The sequence below is a fragment of the Physeter macrocephalus genome, chromosome 8 (assembly GCF_002837175.3).
Source record: "Physeter macrocephalus isolate SW-GA chromosome 8, ASM283717v5, whole genome shotgun sequence".
In the NCBI taxonomy this organism is placed as follows: Eukaryota; Metazoa; Chordata; class Mammalia; order Artiodactyla; family Physeteridae; genus Physeter; species Physeter macrocephalus.
In genome coordinates, this window is record NC_041221.1 from 14,272,286 (window position 1) to 14,288,227 (window position 15,942).

General features: G+C 62.4%; 1 protein-coding gene across 1 annotated transcript in view; it reads left to right on the plus strand.

The window, feature by feature from the left end:
* The window catches only part of ITGB2 (integrin subunit beta 2), a 36,188-nt gene extending 20,253 nt beyond the window's left edge, over positions 1-15,935 (plus strand). The window contains exons 5-19 of the mRNA XM_024120376.3: positions 192-252; positions 590-678; positions 3,408-3,588; positions 4,644-4,814; positions 5,042-5,283; positions 6,182-6,337; positions 7,106-7,201; positions 9,548-9,637; positions 10,424-10,564; positions 11,825-12,012; positions 12,095-12,339; positions 12,455-12,674; positions 12,883-13,085; positions 15,004-15,170; positions 15,335-15,935. Of these exons, the coding sequence (XP_023976144.1) occupies positions 195-252; positions 590-678; positions 3,408-3,588; positions 4,644-4,814; positions 5,042-5,283; positions 6,182-6,337; positions 7,106-7,201; positions 9,548-9,637; positions 10,424-10,564; positions 11,825-12,012; positions 12,095-12,339; positions 12,455-12,674; positions 12,883-13,085; positions 15,004-15,170; positions 15,335-15,397 (2,310 nt within the window). The 5' untranslated portion in view covers positions 192-194 and the 3' untranslated portion in view covers positions 15,398-15,935. The remainder of the gene's footprint in view (positions 1-191; positions 253-589; positions 679-3,407; positions 3,589-4,643; positions 4,815-5,041; positions 5,284-6,181; positions 6,338-7,105; positions 7,202-9,547; positions 9,638-10,423; positions 10,565-11,824; positions 12,013-12,094; positions 12,340-12,454; positions 12,675-12,882; positions 13,086-15,003; positions 15,171-15,334) is intronic.
* Positions 15,936-15,942: the final 7 nt, after the last annotated feature.

Below are 15,942 nucleotides of genomic sequence, written 5' to 3' on the forward strand. Positions count from 1 at the left end.
CGCGGCCCCACTCAGCCCTCCTCTCCCGCCGGCCCGCACAGCCCCGTTGAGGGGGGCCGGGGAGACTGACCCGTGTGGCTACGCCCCAGCGCTGAGCACCCCTCGGCAGCAGGGACGGCCCGCCCAGCTCTGCGTCTCTAGGCCCCGAGTCTGGAGTCCCAGGCCCTGTCACCGCCCCCTTCCCTCCACAGGACATGCTGCGCCAGCGCCCCCAGCTGCTGCTCCTGGCCGGCCTGCTTGCCCTCCGGTCCGGTGAGTCCCGCGGGGGTGGCTCCTCATGGGAGGAATGGGACCCGCCCTGGCACCCTCCTGCCGCGAGGTCCCCTGGTGGAGGCTTAGGAAGGGCCCTGCCCCGCCCCGCCCTCCTCCATTGCCCCGCCCACCGTGGGGCCCACCCTCCCGGAGGCCGCTTCCCCTGGGGCCCTGGTTTCCTCCCTCCCTCCTGGTCCACCTGCAGCCCCTTCTTCTCCACCACCCCCATTCACACCCCGGGTCCCTTATCGCTGTCCCTGGAGGGCCTGCTGTCCCTGTGGGGGTCGGCCAGAGCCAGCCACAGGCTACGCCCACCAGCCTGTCTCCTCTCCCCCAGTCCTCTCCCAGGAGTGCACCAAGTACAAGGTCAGCACCTGCCGGGACTGCATCGAGTCAGGGCCTGGCTGCGCCTGGTGCCAGAAGCTGGTAAGAGCCTCGTTGAATGCTGTCAACCACCCTGAGGGTCCTCACGCCTGGCCTGCCCTTCCCCCCTTCCCTCCTCCTGGGCTGGACCCCCTTCTCTGCCTCTGAAACCGCTGGCCTCCAGGAGCTTCACCACTCTGCTTTCTAGTGGGGCAGGAGCAGCCCAGGGACACAGAGCTGTCAGAGAGACAGACAGGCGGACACAGCATGTCCCCAGGCAGCCTGGCAGAGGCAGATCTGAGAGTGAAACCGCTGGGTCTGGACAGGTACAGCCCGAGCCCCAGAGGCAGGAGCCCTGGCCAGAGGCAAGGCAGAGATGCTTGCAGCAGGAAGGCAGCTGCTGCCACCCGCCCGTGTGCCCCGCTGTCCACTCCCAGAACACGGAGGACTGGGGAAGCTCCCTGCTGGAAACCTAACTCTCTGCTGTCCTTAGTTACTTCATATTTTACTTGTGAGACCCTCTGGGAAGAAAGGCAAAGGCCCAAGACGGCCAGGACGTGGGGTAGCTCCACCTCCTCCTGGGGAGGACCCCTTCCCTAGGGACCCCCAGATCCTGACCACGCCCTCCTCATGGGGGTCCCTGAGGTTCTGACACCACAGGTCTGGTTGGAAACACACACGTGCACACATATTATTTTTTTCCTCAGGTGTCTGAGGGTAGGTTGCAGACACAAACCCCTTTGTCCCTTAATATTTCCAGGGACTTTCCGGAGAACAAGGTACTCACAAAACCGCAATGCATTTATCAAAGATTGGAAATTTAACACGGTACTTTACTCTGATCAAATTTACACACCTTGTGCAAATTTTGCCAATTGTTCCAATAATGTCTTTGATATCATTCCCCCCTCCGCACCTGCCCCACTGGTCAATATTATAATCCAGGACCACACATTGCATTCAAATGTCTCTTTATCTCCTGGAATCTGGAACATTCGTCAGCTTTCTTTGTCTTTCACATCCTTGACATTTCTGAGGAGTTCATGACAGCAGTTTTGCCGAATGCCCCTCATATGGGTTTGTCTGGCATTCCCTCTGATTCAGCCCAGGGTGTGCGTTTTGGCAGGAACCCCATGCAGGGCCCCTGTTGTCACTTCGTCCTGTTACTGGGGATGCAGCCTGGACCACTCAGCTGAGGTGGTAGCTGCCAGGCTCTCCACCATGACGTCACTATTTCCCTTTTGCAATCGTAAGTAATTTGTGGGGAGATATTCCGAGGCCAGGAAATACTCTGCTTCCCATCAGGCTTACACCCACTAGCTTGAGCAACCGTTGGTGTTGGGTGCCTGAATCAGTTCTCACTGGGATGGTTGCAAAATGGTGACATTCCTGTTCATTACTCCTTCTAATGGCTTCTAATGTAAGGAGGAATTTTTCCTTCCCCCAATCTCCCTCTCTCCATCTCTCTCATCGGTGTGAACCTGTAGATGTTTATTTTATTCAGTGGCTTATAAGCTATCGCTTTCACTTTGTCATTTTGAAGCTCGAACTGTTCCCCGTCTGGCCTTTGGGAGCCCCCAGGCTGGCCCTGTGTCCTGTTAGCACGCCCCAGCATCACTTCCTGAGCTCTCTTACTCTCTGGGATCAGCAGAGCTCCAGGCCCGTCTGCACTTTCCTCGCCCCCGCTGGGGACTCAGACATTTCTCTGAGGGTTCCTGGTTCCCCTTCATGAGAAGCCAGGCTCCCAACATCCGCAATACATTTCCCCATTCTCTTAATCCTACGATTCACAGAAAGAGGTTACAGAGTCGCTACCCACACCACTGCAGGGGGGAAATCGGGTGTGGTCTGTGTTGTCTCCTCTTGTTGGGGTGCGGTCACAGTGCCGGCTTAAAAATTCCCTCCTCAGGTTGAATTTCTCCCTTCCCTTTCCTGAGTTTATCATATGCATTTGAAATGCAGTCAGGTTCAATTGTTTCCGAGTGGATTCCATCTTAGGGGGTTCTTCCCTCTCCATTCCTGTTAATTTTCTTTCTCGAGTACTTAAAGCATTAATAGGGTTCCAAAAGCAAGGACAGCTCAGAGGCAGCTCAGGAAGCACCGCCCCTCTGCTGGCCCCGCCCCTCTGCTGGCCCCGCCCCGGCACTGCTGGGCACGCCCCCTGCACCTGCCTGGTCTCCTGCCGGCGGTCGCTCTTCGGAGCCTCCTTTTGTCGGAGGAAGCCGAGAGCAGGACCCTCCGAATGCGGCCGCTGCTGTCTCCCTGGCGTGTCCACATCCAGGGGGCCTTCGTGGGGGCACAGTGGTCACGAGGGAAGACCCAGGACCCCCACGCCCCCCTCCGGCCTGTTTCCTTCTGAACTGCCTGGCCCAGAGCCCTGGCCTGTATTCCGGGTCCGCGTGGTGCCTGGGGGCCAACACGTGGGCCAAGAGGGGCCGCTCGCGTCCCCCCTGGGAGGGAACCACTCCCTCCTTCGTCGGGTGCTGCTGACGCTGCCCGAGGGCCTGAAAACCCTGGGCCGGAGGCTCCGTGGGCCGCGGAGAGTCCCCGCGGCTCCACCTGGGGCTGGAGACGCTGTTCCGGAGTCGCCTCTGCCGGCCCCCGGGCTCTCCGGGGATGCGGAGCCTCGCGAAGAGGCCCCCTGGAGGCCGCCCAGCCCCTGCCTCGTCCCGCTCCCACCGGGACTCCTGACCTGAGTCCGGTGCACATGAGGGGCTCAGCTTCGCACAGCACCCACAGTGTGGGCGCCCACCTTTTCTCTGCCCCTGAGCCCTGACCCCTGCCTCCCCCAGAACTTCACGGGGCAAGGGGAGCCTGACTCCACTCGCTGTGACACGCGGGCGCAGCTGCTGTCAAAGGGCTGCGCGACGGATGACATCGTGGACCCCAGCAGCCACGCCATGACCCAGCAGGACCAGGTGGGGGGCCAGAAGCAGCTGTCCCCACAGAAAGTGACGCTCTACCTGAGACCAGGTAGGCTTGGCCTCGGCTGGGGGTGAGCCAGCCCCTGATGGCCGTGTATCCATGTGTCCAGGTCAGACAGCCAGGTGGGCTGGGCCGAGGCCCTGGGAATGCTGGAAATCAGTCTGAGCTCTTCTCTCTGCCCTGGGGAGGATGCCCCCAAGAACCCCATCCGCGGCTGGTGCCTAGTCTCTCTTTTAACCCTGAGTTCTGCGTCCTTTTTAAAAGGGAGAACAAACCATCTGGAAAGCACTCATTTGTCCCACTCTCAGAAGGCCAGGTACTCTTGGCGAAGTAAAGGCTCTGACAAGTCCTGCAGCCAAGGAACCCCAGTAGCCATTTAAATCAGTGTTGCCCACCTGACCTGACCACGGACCCAGGTTCGGGACATAGCTCCCTGTTAGCGCTCCGAGAAACGCCCTTCAGGAAGGCGGCGTGGTGGGGCAGCAGGGGCATGTGGCGGACGGGCCTGGGCAGGGCTGGGGCGGCCACACGTGGGCGCTGATGCTGGAAGGTGGGCCAGGCAGAGGGGACTCGATTCGGAGCTCGATTCCTCACGTCTTTGTGCAGCACCAGCTGTGTGCTAGGCACCGTCCTGGGAGCTGGGGACACAGGCTATTCGTACTGACCGATAGGCAAGTAACTACAGGTACAGGTGGTGATTAAGAAGGCGAAGAGCAGAAGCCAGCGGGAGGTGGCTGAGGACGGGGGATATCCCCAGGGTGGCCAGGGAGCCCTTGCTCGGACGGGACGGATTTGCTTGCTGGCTGCTGGTAGAGAAGGCCTTGCCGGGGAGATCGAGGGAGATCCAGGTGGATCTGAATTTCAACAAGGCCAGACAAACAACGAACATTTTTCAGTATCTCTGTGCCCACATAGTCTTCTATTTGGGAATGTGCTCTTTATCTGAAATTCGAATCTGAGTAGGCGCCCTGCATCTTACCTGCAGGCCTCAGAGAGTGGGGAAGTCATGAGGGTCCTGAGGCCTGCAGGGGGCACCAGTGCCCCCGAGCCCCGCTAGATGAGGTGGCGTGCCTTCACGCCCCCGTGATTCCCAAATCCCGCAGGTCAGGCGGCTGCGTTCAACTTGACCTTCCGGCGGGCCAAGGGCTACCCTATCGACCTGTACTATCTGATGGACCTCTCCTACTCCATGCTCGACGACCTCATCAACGTCAAGAAGCTGGGGGGCGACCTGCTCCAGGCCCTCAACGAGATCACCGAGTCCGGCCGCATCGGTGAGCTGCCCACTCCCTCCTCCCCTGAGCCCCGGCCAGCCTGCTGCCTGCACGGCCCCCAGGCCCCCACCCTGGGCATCTCTGTGCCCCCGCGTCCCGAGGGCAGGGCACCGGGGCTCCAGACCTAGTGTCCCTGAGAGCAACCCCCCAAGTGCCACCTTGCTTCCTCCCCCCGACCTCTGGCATGAGGTGGGGAAGCCGGGGCTCACGGCCCCCCCGACCCCTAGGCTTCGGGTCCTTCGTGGACAAGACGGTGCTCCCCTTCGTCAACACGCACCCCGAGAAGCTGCGGAACCCGTGCCCCAACAAGGAGAAGGAGTGCCAGGCCCCGTTCGCCTTCAGGCACGTGCTGAAACTCACCGACAACTCCAACCAGTTCCAGACAGAGGTCGGGAAGCAGCTGATCTCGGGAAACCTGGACGCGCCCGAGGGCGGGCTGGACGCCATGATGCAGGTTGCCGCGTGCCCGGTGAGGCCCCTGCCTGCCCTGAGTTCTCCAGACCTGGGGGCCTCCGTCACGACACCCACAGATTCCACGATTAGCTTGCGACCCCGTGCAACTCTTCTGCAGCCTAAATACAAGGAAATGATCCTGTTAAGCAAGACCCCTGAGCCACCGAACCCTGGCGGCTCCTGCAGTAGAATCACCCCTACTTCCAGTGCCCCTCAAGGAACAGAGGGTGTCCTGGCCAGGCTCCCCGACAGTTACGTGGCTTAAGTGTCGGTGCCGCCCGTCCCCCGCCCCCTGCTGACCCCTCGCCACGTGGTCCTGTCCCGCCGCTGTACCGTGATGTGTTGCAACACGTCGACCCGTGTTTAGCCACGCGGTCCTGCCACCTTCACAGACCGGATCCCAGTCCTCCAGCCTCTCTGGTCCCTGGGTGCACCGCCCTGCGTCGCAGACACACATTTTCATTTCTGTGTGATGTCACGGTTCTTGACGCACGTGTGCCCTGGCTCTGTCACCCCCTCGTCACGGTGTCGGTGGGCTCCTCCCTCTGTGTTTGCAGTGCTTTTCCCTGAGATAAACATTTCTAAGCATTGTTTCTTCTTTGGGAGTGTCCCCGTAGGAGGTGGTCCCAGGTCTGAGCTGACTGGGCCACAGAGGATGCAAACGTAAACATGCGTTCCTGTCCCTTCGTGTCCCACACATTCACCTGGGCATCTGGGAGGTTGTCGTCCCACAGACACTTCTCGGGCTCCCCTGGGCGCTGGGTCCTGTCTCTGGTCCTCCTGCTCCCCCGAAGGCCCAGGAGTGGGGGGCACACAGCCCTGAGGCCGACACAGCAAGCTCGGCCTTGGCTCCCCCGGTCTGCGGGTCCCCGCTGGGGAAGCTGAGGCGGGTCACCCTGCCCTCTGCTTGTCAGGAGGAAATCGGCTGGCGCAACGTCACCAGGCTGCTGGTGTTTGCCACGGATGATGGCTTCCACTTTGCGGGAGACGGGAAGCTGGGCGCCATCCTGACTCCCAACGACGGCCGCTGCCACCTGGAGGACAACATGTACAAAAGCAGCAACGAATTCGTGAGTGCGGTGTCTTGCGGCGGGGGAGTGGGGAGGTATGCTCACTCCCAGCCCCCGGTCCAGAGGGGTGGGGAGGGGCCCTCGCTCGGGGGCAAGCACTTTAATGGCACCAAGAGGTCAGAATTCTCTGGTCCAGGGCTGCTGTGAAACGATGCTCTCGGCACCCTGGAATCGTAAACCCCAGGCACTGCAGAGGACTTTAGACATGTGACCCTCGGGGTCCTCCACCTGCAGCCTGCAGACTCGAGGTGGGTGTCGGTGGCAGCTCTCAGGGGCCCACCGACTGGGACAGGACAGATGTGATAGCTGAGGCTCCGGTGAGCCTCTGCCTGAAATTGCGCACGTCACGCGGTTGTGAAAATAGGTGCCACTGTGCTGGCGGCAGCGTCTGCGACGCGGCCCCCCAGGAGAAGTCGGAGGTGTCTCCCCAGCGCCCCACAGTGCGGACACCGCAAAATGCTCCTCTCTTCTCCACTTTGAGTGTCTGGGAGCGGTTACTTGCCGCTGGATTTCTTTTTTAGTGCGTGGATCAGGAAGCACTTCTCAGCTTTTAATATTTTCTCGAGTGTATTTCAATATAGTCGGTTTCCCTCCTAACCCCATTCTCTCACGCGTTTGCGAACATCATTGGGAACGGCCCCATCACAGCGCGAGGCAGGCGGAGCCTCTGCGCCCTGGGCCGGCACTTCTGCCGACAGGAGCGGACAGGCAGCCTGGATGGCTTGTCCCCAGCGCTGGGAGCCATCTGACCGGGGGTCCCCTCTCCAGGACTACCCGTCGGTGGGCCAGCTGGCGCACAAACTGGCTGAAAGCAACATCCAGCCCATCTTTGCTGTGACCAAGAGAATGGTGCAAACGTACGAGGTAAGTGGGCTTGAGCAACGTGGCAGGACAAGGCGTCGCAACTGAATGGTGACAAAATCCAGGCTGACCACAGCCTGAGTTCTGCTTCCGTGCTGGGCGCGTGGGCTGTGGCCACGCGGGCGGCCCCGGGTTCCGGGGAGTGAGCGCTGCTGCTGAGCCGCTGAGGCCTCTTTAGGCCGCTGACACTGACAAGTCCTTGCGCTTCGGTAATTGTGGTTTTGCCTCAGCGAAACCCTTCGGGTCTGCAGACCGCATTCTTCATGGCAGGGAAAGAAAGTTCCTCGTTTTGTGTCCACGTACGTTTGCACGTCAACGCCGTTCACGCAGTGTAAGGTGCACACAGGAGGGCTCTGGAACCCCCAGCGCACAGCTCAGTGTCGCGAGGAAAACACCCCATAACCAGCAGGCGCCCGGGCCCCCCGGCGGCTGTGACAGCACTTCCTTCCCGGCTCAGGAGACCTGGGTCTGCCCTGACTTTTCTGAATCGCTGTTCTTACTAAATTTTTCTGTGGCACGGACTTCTCGTGGGCAACTGTCTTCTGTCTTAGAGCGTCTTCCATCTCTCCTCCCTCTTCTCCCAGTCTCTGTGGGGCTGTTTTACTTGCTGTGCTTTCATCTGCCGGGCTCAGCGCAGCGGCCTCTGGCGGCGATGGGCTGGGAGCGCCTCCTGGCCCCTCTCCTTCCCTAAGTCCCGGTCCCCTTCCTGCTGAGGCCTGTGGCCTGCTGTGCCTGTGTGGGGCGTTTGCCAGTGGGGCCAGCCGCGCCTGCCATCAGCGTTCCCAGACCCCAGGCCGGGGACAGGTTGCAGGGGATGCCGAGGGAGGAGGGGCAGGTGTCCGGAAGACCCCCGGGGGGCTGGCAGTGGGGAGCTGGCCAAGCCACAAGGACAGCAGGGCTGGTGGCCGGGTGCCGCTGAGAGACCACCCGCCCACATGAGCTGCCCGAGCGCTGGCAAGTCAGGGCCTCGCAGCCGCCGTGTCCCCGACCGTATTACGGGACGTAACAGTCTCCTCCTCGCCAGGTGGTAGCAGGTCCCAGTAATTTGCTATTAGGAGCAGGAGTCGTGTCCCAGAAGGCAGTGTGGTGATGGGCTAGAAGCTGGAGACGGGAGACTCGGACCCCAGACCCTGCTCCCTGACAGCAAGGACGAGGCCCTGGGCAGGTCACAGGCCTTTCTGAGCCTTAGCTTCCTGAGCTCATTCCCGGGGCTCCTGGGGAGTGGGTGGTCAGGGATGCCCGAGTCTGTATGGGCAGCTTACGCTGGACCCTCCTCAGTATGTGTTTCTGCACCGAATGGAGAGCAGGTGGCCAGGAGGGCTCTCTGAGCCCTGGCGGGGTCCCGAGGCTGGGGAGGAGGGGAGAGGGTGGCAGAGGCCGGAGGTGGGGTGGCCAGGCTGTGTGTCCTCGTGAGCTTTGTGGAGGAGACTGGACTCCATTCTGGGGCGTCACAGCAGGGCTTTGTGGCAGGGACGTGACCCACCCTTGGTTCTGCAAGATAAAGTGATGGTGCAATTTCCCATAAAAGACGGGCTAAGCTAAGGGTGGCAGGGGACACAGATGTTCCCTGGAGGCTGCCCCAGGCTAGTCTGCATGACCCCGGGCTCCGGCCTGCCCACCCCAGAGGTGCCGCTGGACCAGCCGGCCCCGCCTGCCAGAGCCAATTGTCACAATGTTGTTTAACACAGCCATTATGAAAGTTAAATTATGTCAACTCACACGCTCAGAACACATCGCTTCCTGATTTTATGCCACATTTCATGATTACCTGTGCCTATCACATCTGCGTGATGGGGTGGCATCTTTTTTTTTAATAGACTTAGTTATTTTATTTGGCTGCGTCAGATCTTGAGGCATGTGGGATCTTTCGTTGCAGCGTGGGCTCTCTAGTTGTGGCGCGCGGGCTTAGTTGCCCCGTGGCATGTGGGATCTTAGTTCCCCGACCAGGGAGTGAACCCATGTCCCCTGCATTGGAAGGCGGATTCTTAACCACTGGACCACCGGGGAAGTCCCTGGGGTGGCATCTAACCATGGCGAGGCACATCTTCCCAGCTCTGCCTTCAGGGCTGGGAAATCAACCAGGGTGGAGTATTTCTACCGAGGAAATCGGCCAACGCTGCAATTCAGGGTGTTTTTCTTCCTGAGAGCCAGTGGTTAAACGTTTGCCTGCACAGCACTTGACCACGTGCTGTCTTAACTAAATACAGTAAGAAATTGGGTGCAAGGTTGCCTGAGCCATCTCACAAGCAGGAAGGAAACCCTCTGGGGTGTTATTACAAAACTGGGTAGATGCTGAGGTGTCCTGGTACCAGGGTTCTGGCCACGCCCACCTGTCTTCTTCCCTGACAGAAGCTCACGGAGATCATCCCCAAGTCTGCAGTCGGGGAGCTGTCAGAAGATTCCAGCAACGTAGTCCAGCTTATTAAGAACGCCTACAACGTAAGTGCCCCCTGCGTAGTCAGCCGAGACGCCGCCCCGCCGCAGGCCAACAGGAGGATGGTCTGGAGAGGAGAGGCCCCGCGTTCTGCGGGCCATCCTCAGGCATTTCCCCAGGGCAGCTGTCCTCCTCGCTGATGGTGTGGTAGGTGCCACCCCAGGCCCTCCGTGCCTTCCCTGGGACACAAGCATCAGGCCCTCTTCCGGCCCAAGGGTCTGCTGGCCTCGCGGGCACAGCTCGCTGGGAGCGCCCGGTAGGCACTGATGACACTGCCCGTTCCCTCTTGGAGCCCTAGCCACCCCCGCCCCGAGCAGGCCCTCCCAAACTCCAGATGCTGCCCATGGGGGGCTCTGTCTTTGCACCGATGATGCCACCCTCAGTGAGTGGCTCATTCACCTCTCCGTGTCTCTCTATCTCTGTCTCTATCTCTGTTTCTCTGTCTCTCTTCCTGTCTGACGGTCTGTCTCGCTCTCTCTCATTCACTGAGACAGTTTTTCCAGCTCCCGCCCTGTGCCAGGCAACTGGGGTTTCAGTGGTGGGTGGACGCTCGAGCTCCCGTTCTTGCAGGGCTATGACCTGTCTCCACGTCTGTCCCATTCCACTGGCCTGTCTTGGGGGGCGTGGCATGGGTAACCCTGCCACCAGCGGCATGGGGTGCGGGACCCGGCACCCATGGAGCTCTCAGTGGACACACGGGTGGAAGGAGGGGATGAGAGGCGTGCCGGCCATCGGCTGGGAAGGGCCGGCGACGGCGGGGTGAGCCTGATCGCGATGCTCTTTGCCCACAGAAACTGTCCTCCAGAGTCTTTCTGGATCACAGCACCCTCCCTGACACCCTGAAAGTCACCTACGACTCCTTCTGCAGTAACGGGGTGTCGAAGGTGGACCAGCCCCGAGGGGACTGCGACGGCGTCCAGATCAACGTGCCGGTGAGGCTCCCTCCCGGCCTCTGGAAGGGGCTCCCCCAGGGACAGCGAGGGAGGGTGCACCCCGGCACACGGCTTCACAGGGACCAGCAAGAGGCGGGGTCCAGTCCACCGCGGGTCCAGTTCCTTCCCTTGAAAATCCACTCACACCGTTCGCGGCCTGGTGTACACCGACCGCCGCGAGGACGGCAGCGCCCCCTGGGGGCAGATGCCGGGTACAGCGCCGCCCGCCTAAGAAGGGCGTTCCTTCTACACGGGGCATCTGCTTTGCTTTGATTTTCTTGATTTTTGTGTTTTTGTTTTTTGACAAAGACATTAAAGCAGGGGCCACACAAATGACTATAAACAGGCACTGAGTTATTTCCCTGATATTTTTAATTTGTCGTGACCAGAACAATTAAACTTTTCCTTTCTTTCTCCAGCTGTGAATTAATATTCAGCAAAATACTTGCTTTTATTTCTAAACGACATCGGAATTCTTTCAACTATGTGACTTACTAACTGTGTGTGACTTTTTAGTGAACTGTAGCCCCCTCATACTGGGTGATCCGTACGGGAATTTATTCAATCTCGTGACTGACTGATTACTTCCCTGGCTTAACGTACGGGTTGGAGATTCGCTTACACTGATTTGCAGTGAGGCTTGCCGTGGACAAGCCGGTGCTCCCTGAAGCTCAGTGCTGGCTGAGCAGCAGTGCTGTGTGAGTGGCAGGGACTTTGCCCTGCCCACTCGGTTCCCCTTGGGCATTCGGGGTCAGAATACAACCCCACACGCAGAACCTAGGACTTCCTGTGCGATTTTGGCATCTTAGCCTCCAGGCTTCAGGACAAAATACGAGGAGAAAATATACGTCATTTGCAAAGTCACTCTAAAATTCTTTTAAAGGGATGTGAGATTAAAAGTATTCTAAAGACATCCCTGCCCAAGTCCAGGCCACCGGAGGATGGTGGGGGGGGAGCTGGGGGAGGGGTGGGGGGCATGTTCCAGCATCTCTGACTCTGAGTTTCCAGCTCTCATCTCTCTTCCCTCATCTCCCCTCCCAAGTCCTGGAGCCACCTGGAGTGTCCATGTCCTTCCCTCCCCCCACTGACGTGCACTCCCCCGGGGGCGCAGCAGAGGCGGTCCCCTCCGTGCTTGGGAGCCCAGGACGCGGACCTCACCCTGCCAGGCCGTGCCCTTGTCCACGCTGCCCGGGGAGGGGATGGGGGCAGGGTGTGTGCCCGGTGTCCAGTGTTCACCTGAGCCCTGCCTTCCCACTACAGACCACCTTCCAGGTGAAGGTCACAGCCACAGAGTGCATCCAGGAGCAGTCGTTCGTCGTCCGGGCTCTGGGCTTCACGGACACGGTGACTGTGCGGGTCCTCCCCCAGTGCAAGTGCCGGTGCCGGGACGCGAGCCGGGACCACAGCCTCTGCGGCGGCAGGGGCTCCCTGGAGTGCGGAGTCTGCAGGTGAGGCCGCGGCCCGCGCCCCGCGCAGGCGCCCCGCAGTAAAGCCAGCGCGGGAGGGCCCTGACCTCACATCCCCCTGCAGGTGCGACGCCGGCTACTTGGGGAAGCACTGCGAGTGCCAGACGCAGGGCCGGAGCAGCCAGGAGCTGGAGGGAAGCTGCCGGAAGGACAACAGCTCCATCATCTGCTCGGGGCTGGGGGACTGCATCTGCGGGCAGTGCGTGTGCCACACGAGCGATGTGCCCAACAAGAAGATCTACGGCCAGTTCTGCGAGTGTGACAACGTCAACTGCGAGCGCTACGACGGCCAAGTCTGCGGGGGCGAGAGTGAGCGCCGGGGCGACAGACCAGCCGGCGGGCCTCAGCCGCCCCTGGGGCGGGGCGGCGGGGCTCGGGCGGGGCCTCGGGCGGGGCTGAGTCTGCGGGGGCCCCTGTCTTCCAGAGCGAGGGCTCTGCTTCTGCGGCACCTGCAGGTGCCAGAACGGCCACGAGGGCTCGGCGTGCCAGTGCCTCAAGTCTACGAAGGGCTGCCTCAACCTGGATGGCGTCGAGTGCAGCGGCCGCGGCCGATGCCGCTGCAACGTGTGCCAGTGCGACCCCGGCTACCAGCCGCCCCTGTGCCTCGAGTGCCCGGGCTGCCCCGCGCCCTGCGCCCGCTACGCGTGAGTGTCCCGCCGCCCCGCCCGCCTCGCGCTCCGCGGCCCGGGAGCACCGCCGTCCGGCCGGGCGCGGGGCTCTGGGGACGGCCCTCCCCCGACTGCCCTGCACGGCCCCGCAGCTCCGGGTGGCCCAGGCCCCGCGCCGCGCGGACACCCGGGGCCCCGCGCCCCCGCCCCTCCCGCCCGCGGTCACGCCGCGCCTCGCCCGCAGCAACTGCGCCGAGTGTCTGAAGTTCGACCAGGGCCCCTTCGCCAAGAACTGCAGCGCGGCGTGCGGGGAGACGAAGCTGCTGCCCAAGCCACTGCCCGGCCGCGCGTGCAAGGAGCGCGACTCCGAGGGCTGCTGGATGAGCTACACCCTGTTGCAACGCGAGGGGCGGGACAGATACGACGTGCACGTGAACGACACGCGCGGTGAGCCCGGGCGGGTGGGGTCAGGACCGGGTGCGCGCGCCGCTCAGCCCGCCCGCCGTGCGCCCTGCTCCGGGGCGGCCGGCTGTCCCGCGGGGGCGCTGTCCGGAGCGCGGCCTGGAGCGCCGGGCCCGAGAGCCGGCCCGGGCGACCGTGGGGGCCGCCGGACCCACATCTGGCCCTGGCCCTGGAGGGGCCCGCGGAGCCGGAGCCGGCTGGCCCACGTGCCGCTGCCCGCCCGCCGCCCGGCTCGCCGGGGACCCAGAGGCTGGCTCTGTCTTCACAGGTTCCCGGGACACGGGGTGGGGACACATGAACCGGTTCCCAGGGGCAAAGACGCCGGCGGGGCGTGTCTCAGGGGTCAGAAGGTCTCTCTGAGGAGGACGCTTGCAGCTGAGACCAGGGGTTGAGAGGGCCAGAGGTGCTGGGCTGGGCTCTTACTGGGCGCCTGTGAGTCGGGGGGCGGGGGCGGGCGCGGGGGGGAGGGGTTGGGCTTCTTTCTCTTCCCAGACGCACCGGAGGCTGCCAGCTGCCTTTCAGAGGAGTGAGCTGTGCCTTCACAGGCCCGGCGCAGACCTGGGAAGGGCCACTGCCCAGTCCGGCCACTGAGCAGGGCTCGGGTGGGGTCCTGGGGGCGGCGTGGCCAGAGCCTGCCCTTGGATGGAACTCTGGGCGGGACCGGGAGGGAGGGCAACAAGTGGGCACGGAGAGCAGGGCAGCGTCGAGGAGGTAGGTTGAGCGGACAATGACAAAGCGCGTGTGGGACGCGGGGACGTAGAGTAACACCCCCACGAGGGGATGGGCTTGAGGGTTACATCAGCAGCGCGCGGAGCCAGCTGTGTGGACATACCAGCTCTCGGGACCCCCGCCCCTTTACTGCTCAGAGAGGCTGCGGGGAGGGGGCACAGGCTGCGAGGCCGGCCTCTCGGGTGACCGCAGCAGACGTGGGTCGGCAGTCCACCCCGGGGTCCTTGCAGGACGGCGACCTCCCAGCTCCCCTCCCCACGACAGGACCCCCAGGAAGGCAGGGAGGGCCCAAGCCCTTTGTCTATTACCAGGGCGGCAGAGCCCAGCCTGCTGGTGCAGACAGCTCTCCCCGGGCGTTTTTTGTTTTTTTTTTTTTTTGTGGTACGCGGGCCTCCCTCTGTTGCGGCCTCTCCCGTTGCGGAGCACAGGCTCCGGACGCGCAGGCTCAGCGGCCACGGCTCACGGGCCCAGCCGCTCCGCGGCATGTGGGATCCTCCCGGACCGGGGCGCGAACCCGGTTCCCCTGCATCGGCAGGCGGACGCGCAACCACTGCGCCACCAGGGAAGCCCCTCCCCGGGCGTTTTAACAGGCGCGTGTGGGGTCAGGTCTGGTTTTGTGCAGCGCTGGCTAAGTTGTTCCACTTCTGTGAGGACAGGGAGGCTCCCTGGAGAGGCCAGGATGATGCGGGGGGAGTGCCCGCAAACCCCAGTGCCCACGAGCCGGGCAAACGGGCTCTCACTGAGCATTGTGCCTTGGTCAGGGGCCGCGCGGGCATGCTGCAGTCCAGAGCCTCCCCCTCCCCCAAGCTCAGGAGGAGGCTGGGTGCAGCCCCTCGGGCACTGGGACCCCACCCCCCTCGTTCCCAAGGCTGCTGCCATCGGTTCCCCTGGGAATGCCTTTACGAGGAGAGTGCCGATCCCTAAACTCTGATCCAACGTGGGTTAGGTTAGGTTCCGGTGATTGGGCCATTGGCTGTCCAGGTGGGAGGCCAGCGTCTGGCCCTGGTTACTTACTGGCCACCTCGGCCCCCTTTCCTTCTCCATGAACAGAGGGCCCCTCAATTTCACTTGGAAGCACAGGGCCTGGCCTTGTGCCCAGCTCTGCACCCTCCCTGGCTGGGGGCCGGGGCCGGGGCGGGCCTGACGCCCCCGTGTGTGTGCCTCCCTGCCTTAGAGTGCGTGAAGGGCCCCGACGTCGCCGCCATCGTGGGGAGCACCGTGGCAGGAGTCGTGCTCGTCGGCATCCTGCTGCTGGGCGTCTGGAAGGTGCTGACCCACCTGAGCGACCTCAGGGAGTACAAGCGCTTCGAGAAGGAGAAGCTCAAGTCCCAGTGGAATAACGTGAGTGGCCCCGGGCCCCCGCAAAGGCGCACCTCCCACCCTGTGCGCCGAGGGCGTGCCCACGGGAGCGCGAGCCTGCCTCACCCCACCCTCGCAGCTCGTCCCCAGAGGAGCCCAGTGCCTTCCTCCCGGCGCTGACAAGTCACGCTGGCTCTTCTCACCAGGATAACCCCCTTTTCAAGAGCGCCACCACGACAGTCATGAACCCGAAGTTTGCTGAGAGTTAGGGCTGCTTGGTGAAGACGGGGCCTCCTGCGCCGGCCAGGTGGGAGCTCCCCACGCCGCATCCCCTCCAGCAGGCCGGCCGTGACCCCGTCGCCCGGCGGACTTGGCTGACGACACTTGACAACTTCACCACTAACTGAAAATCCACCGCTTTTCCTGCCCCCAGAATGACAGATGCGGCCAGATAATTCTAGGGACTCATCAGAAGGGCCAGCCTCCCCACTCTGATATGAGTGACTTTTGATAGCAACTTGAAGAAGGAATTGCTCGCGTCCTGTAAGGTTAGACACGTATTGTCATTTGTAAAAATTAGCACAGCAGGGCTTCCCTGGCGGCGCAGTGGTTGGGAGTCCGCCTGCCGATGCGGGGGACGCGGGTTCGTGCCCCGGTCCGGGAAGATCCCACGTGCCGCGGAGCGGCTGGGCCCGTGAGCCGTGGCCGCTGAGCCTGCGCGTCCGGAGCCTGTGTTCCGCAGCGGGAGAGGCCGCGGCAGTGAGAGGCTCGCGTACCGCCAAAAAACAAAAAAATTTAGCACAGCAGTCTGATG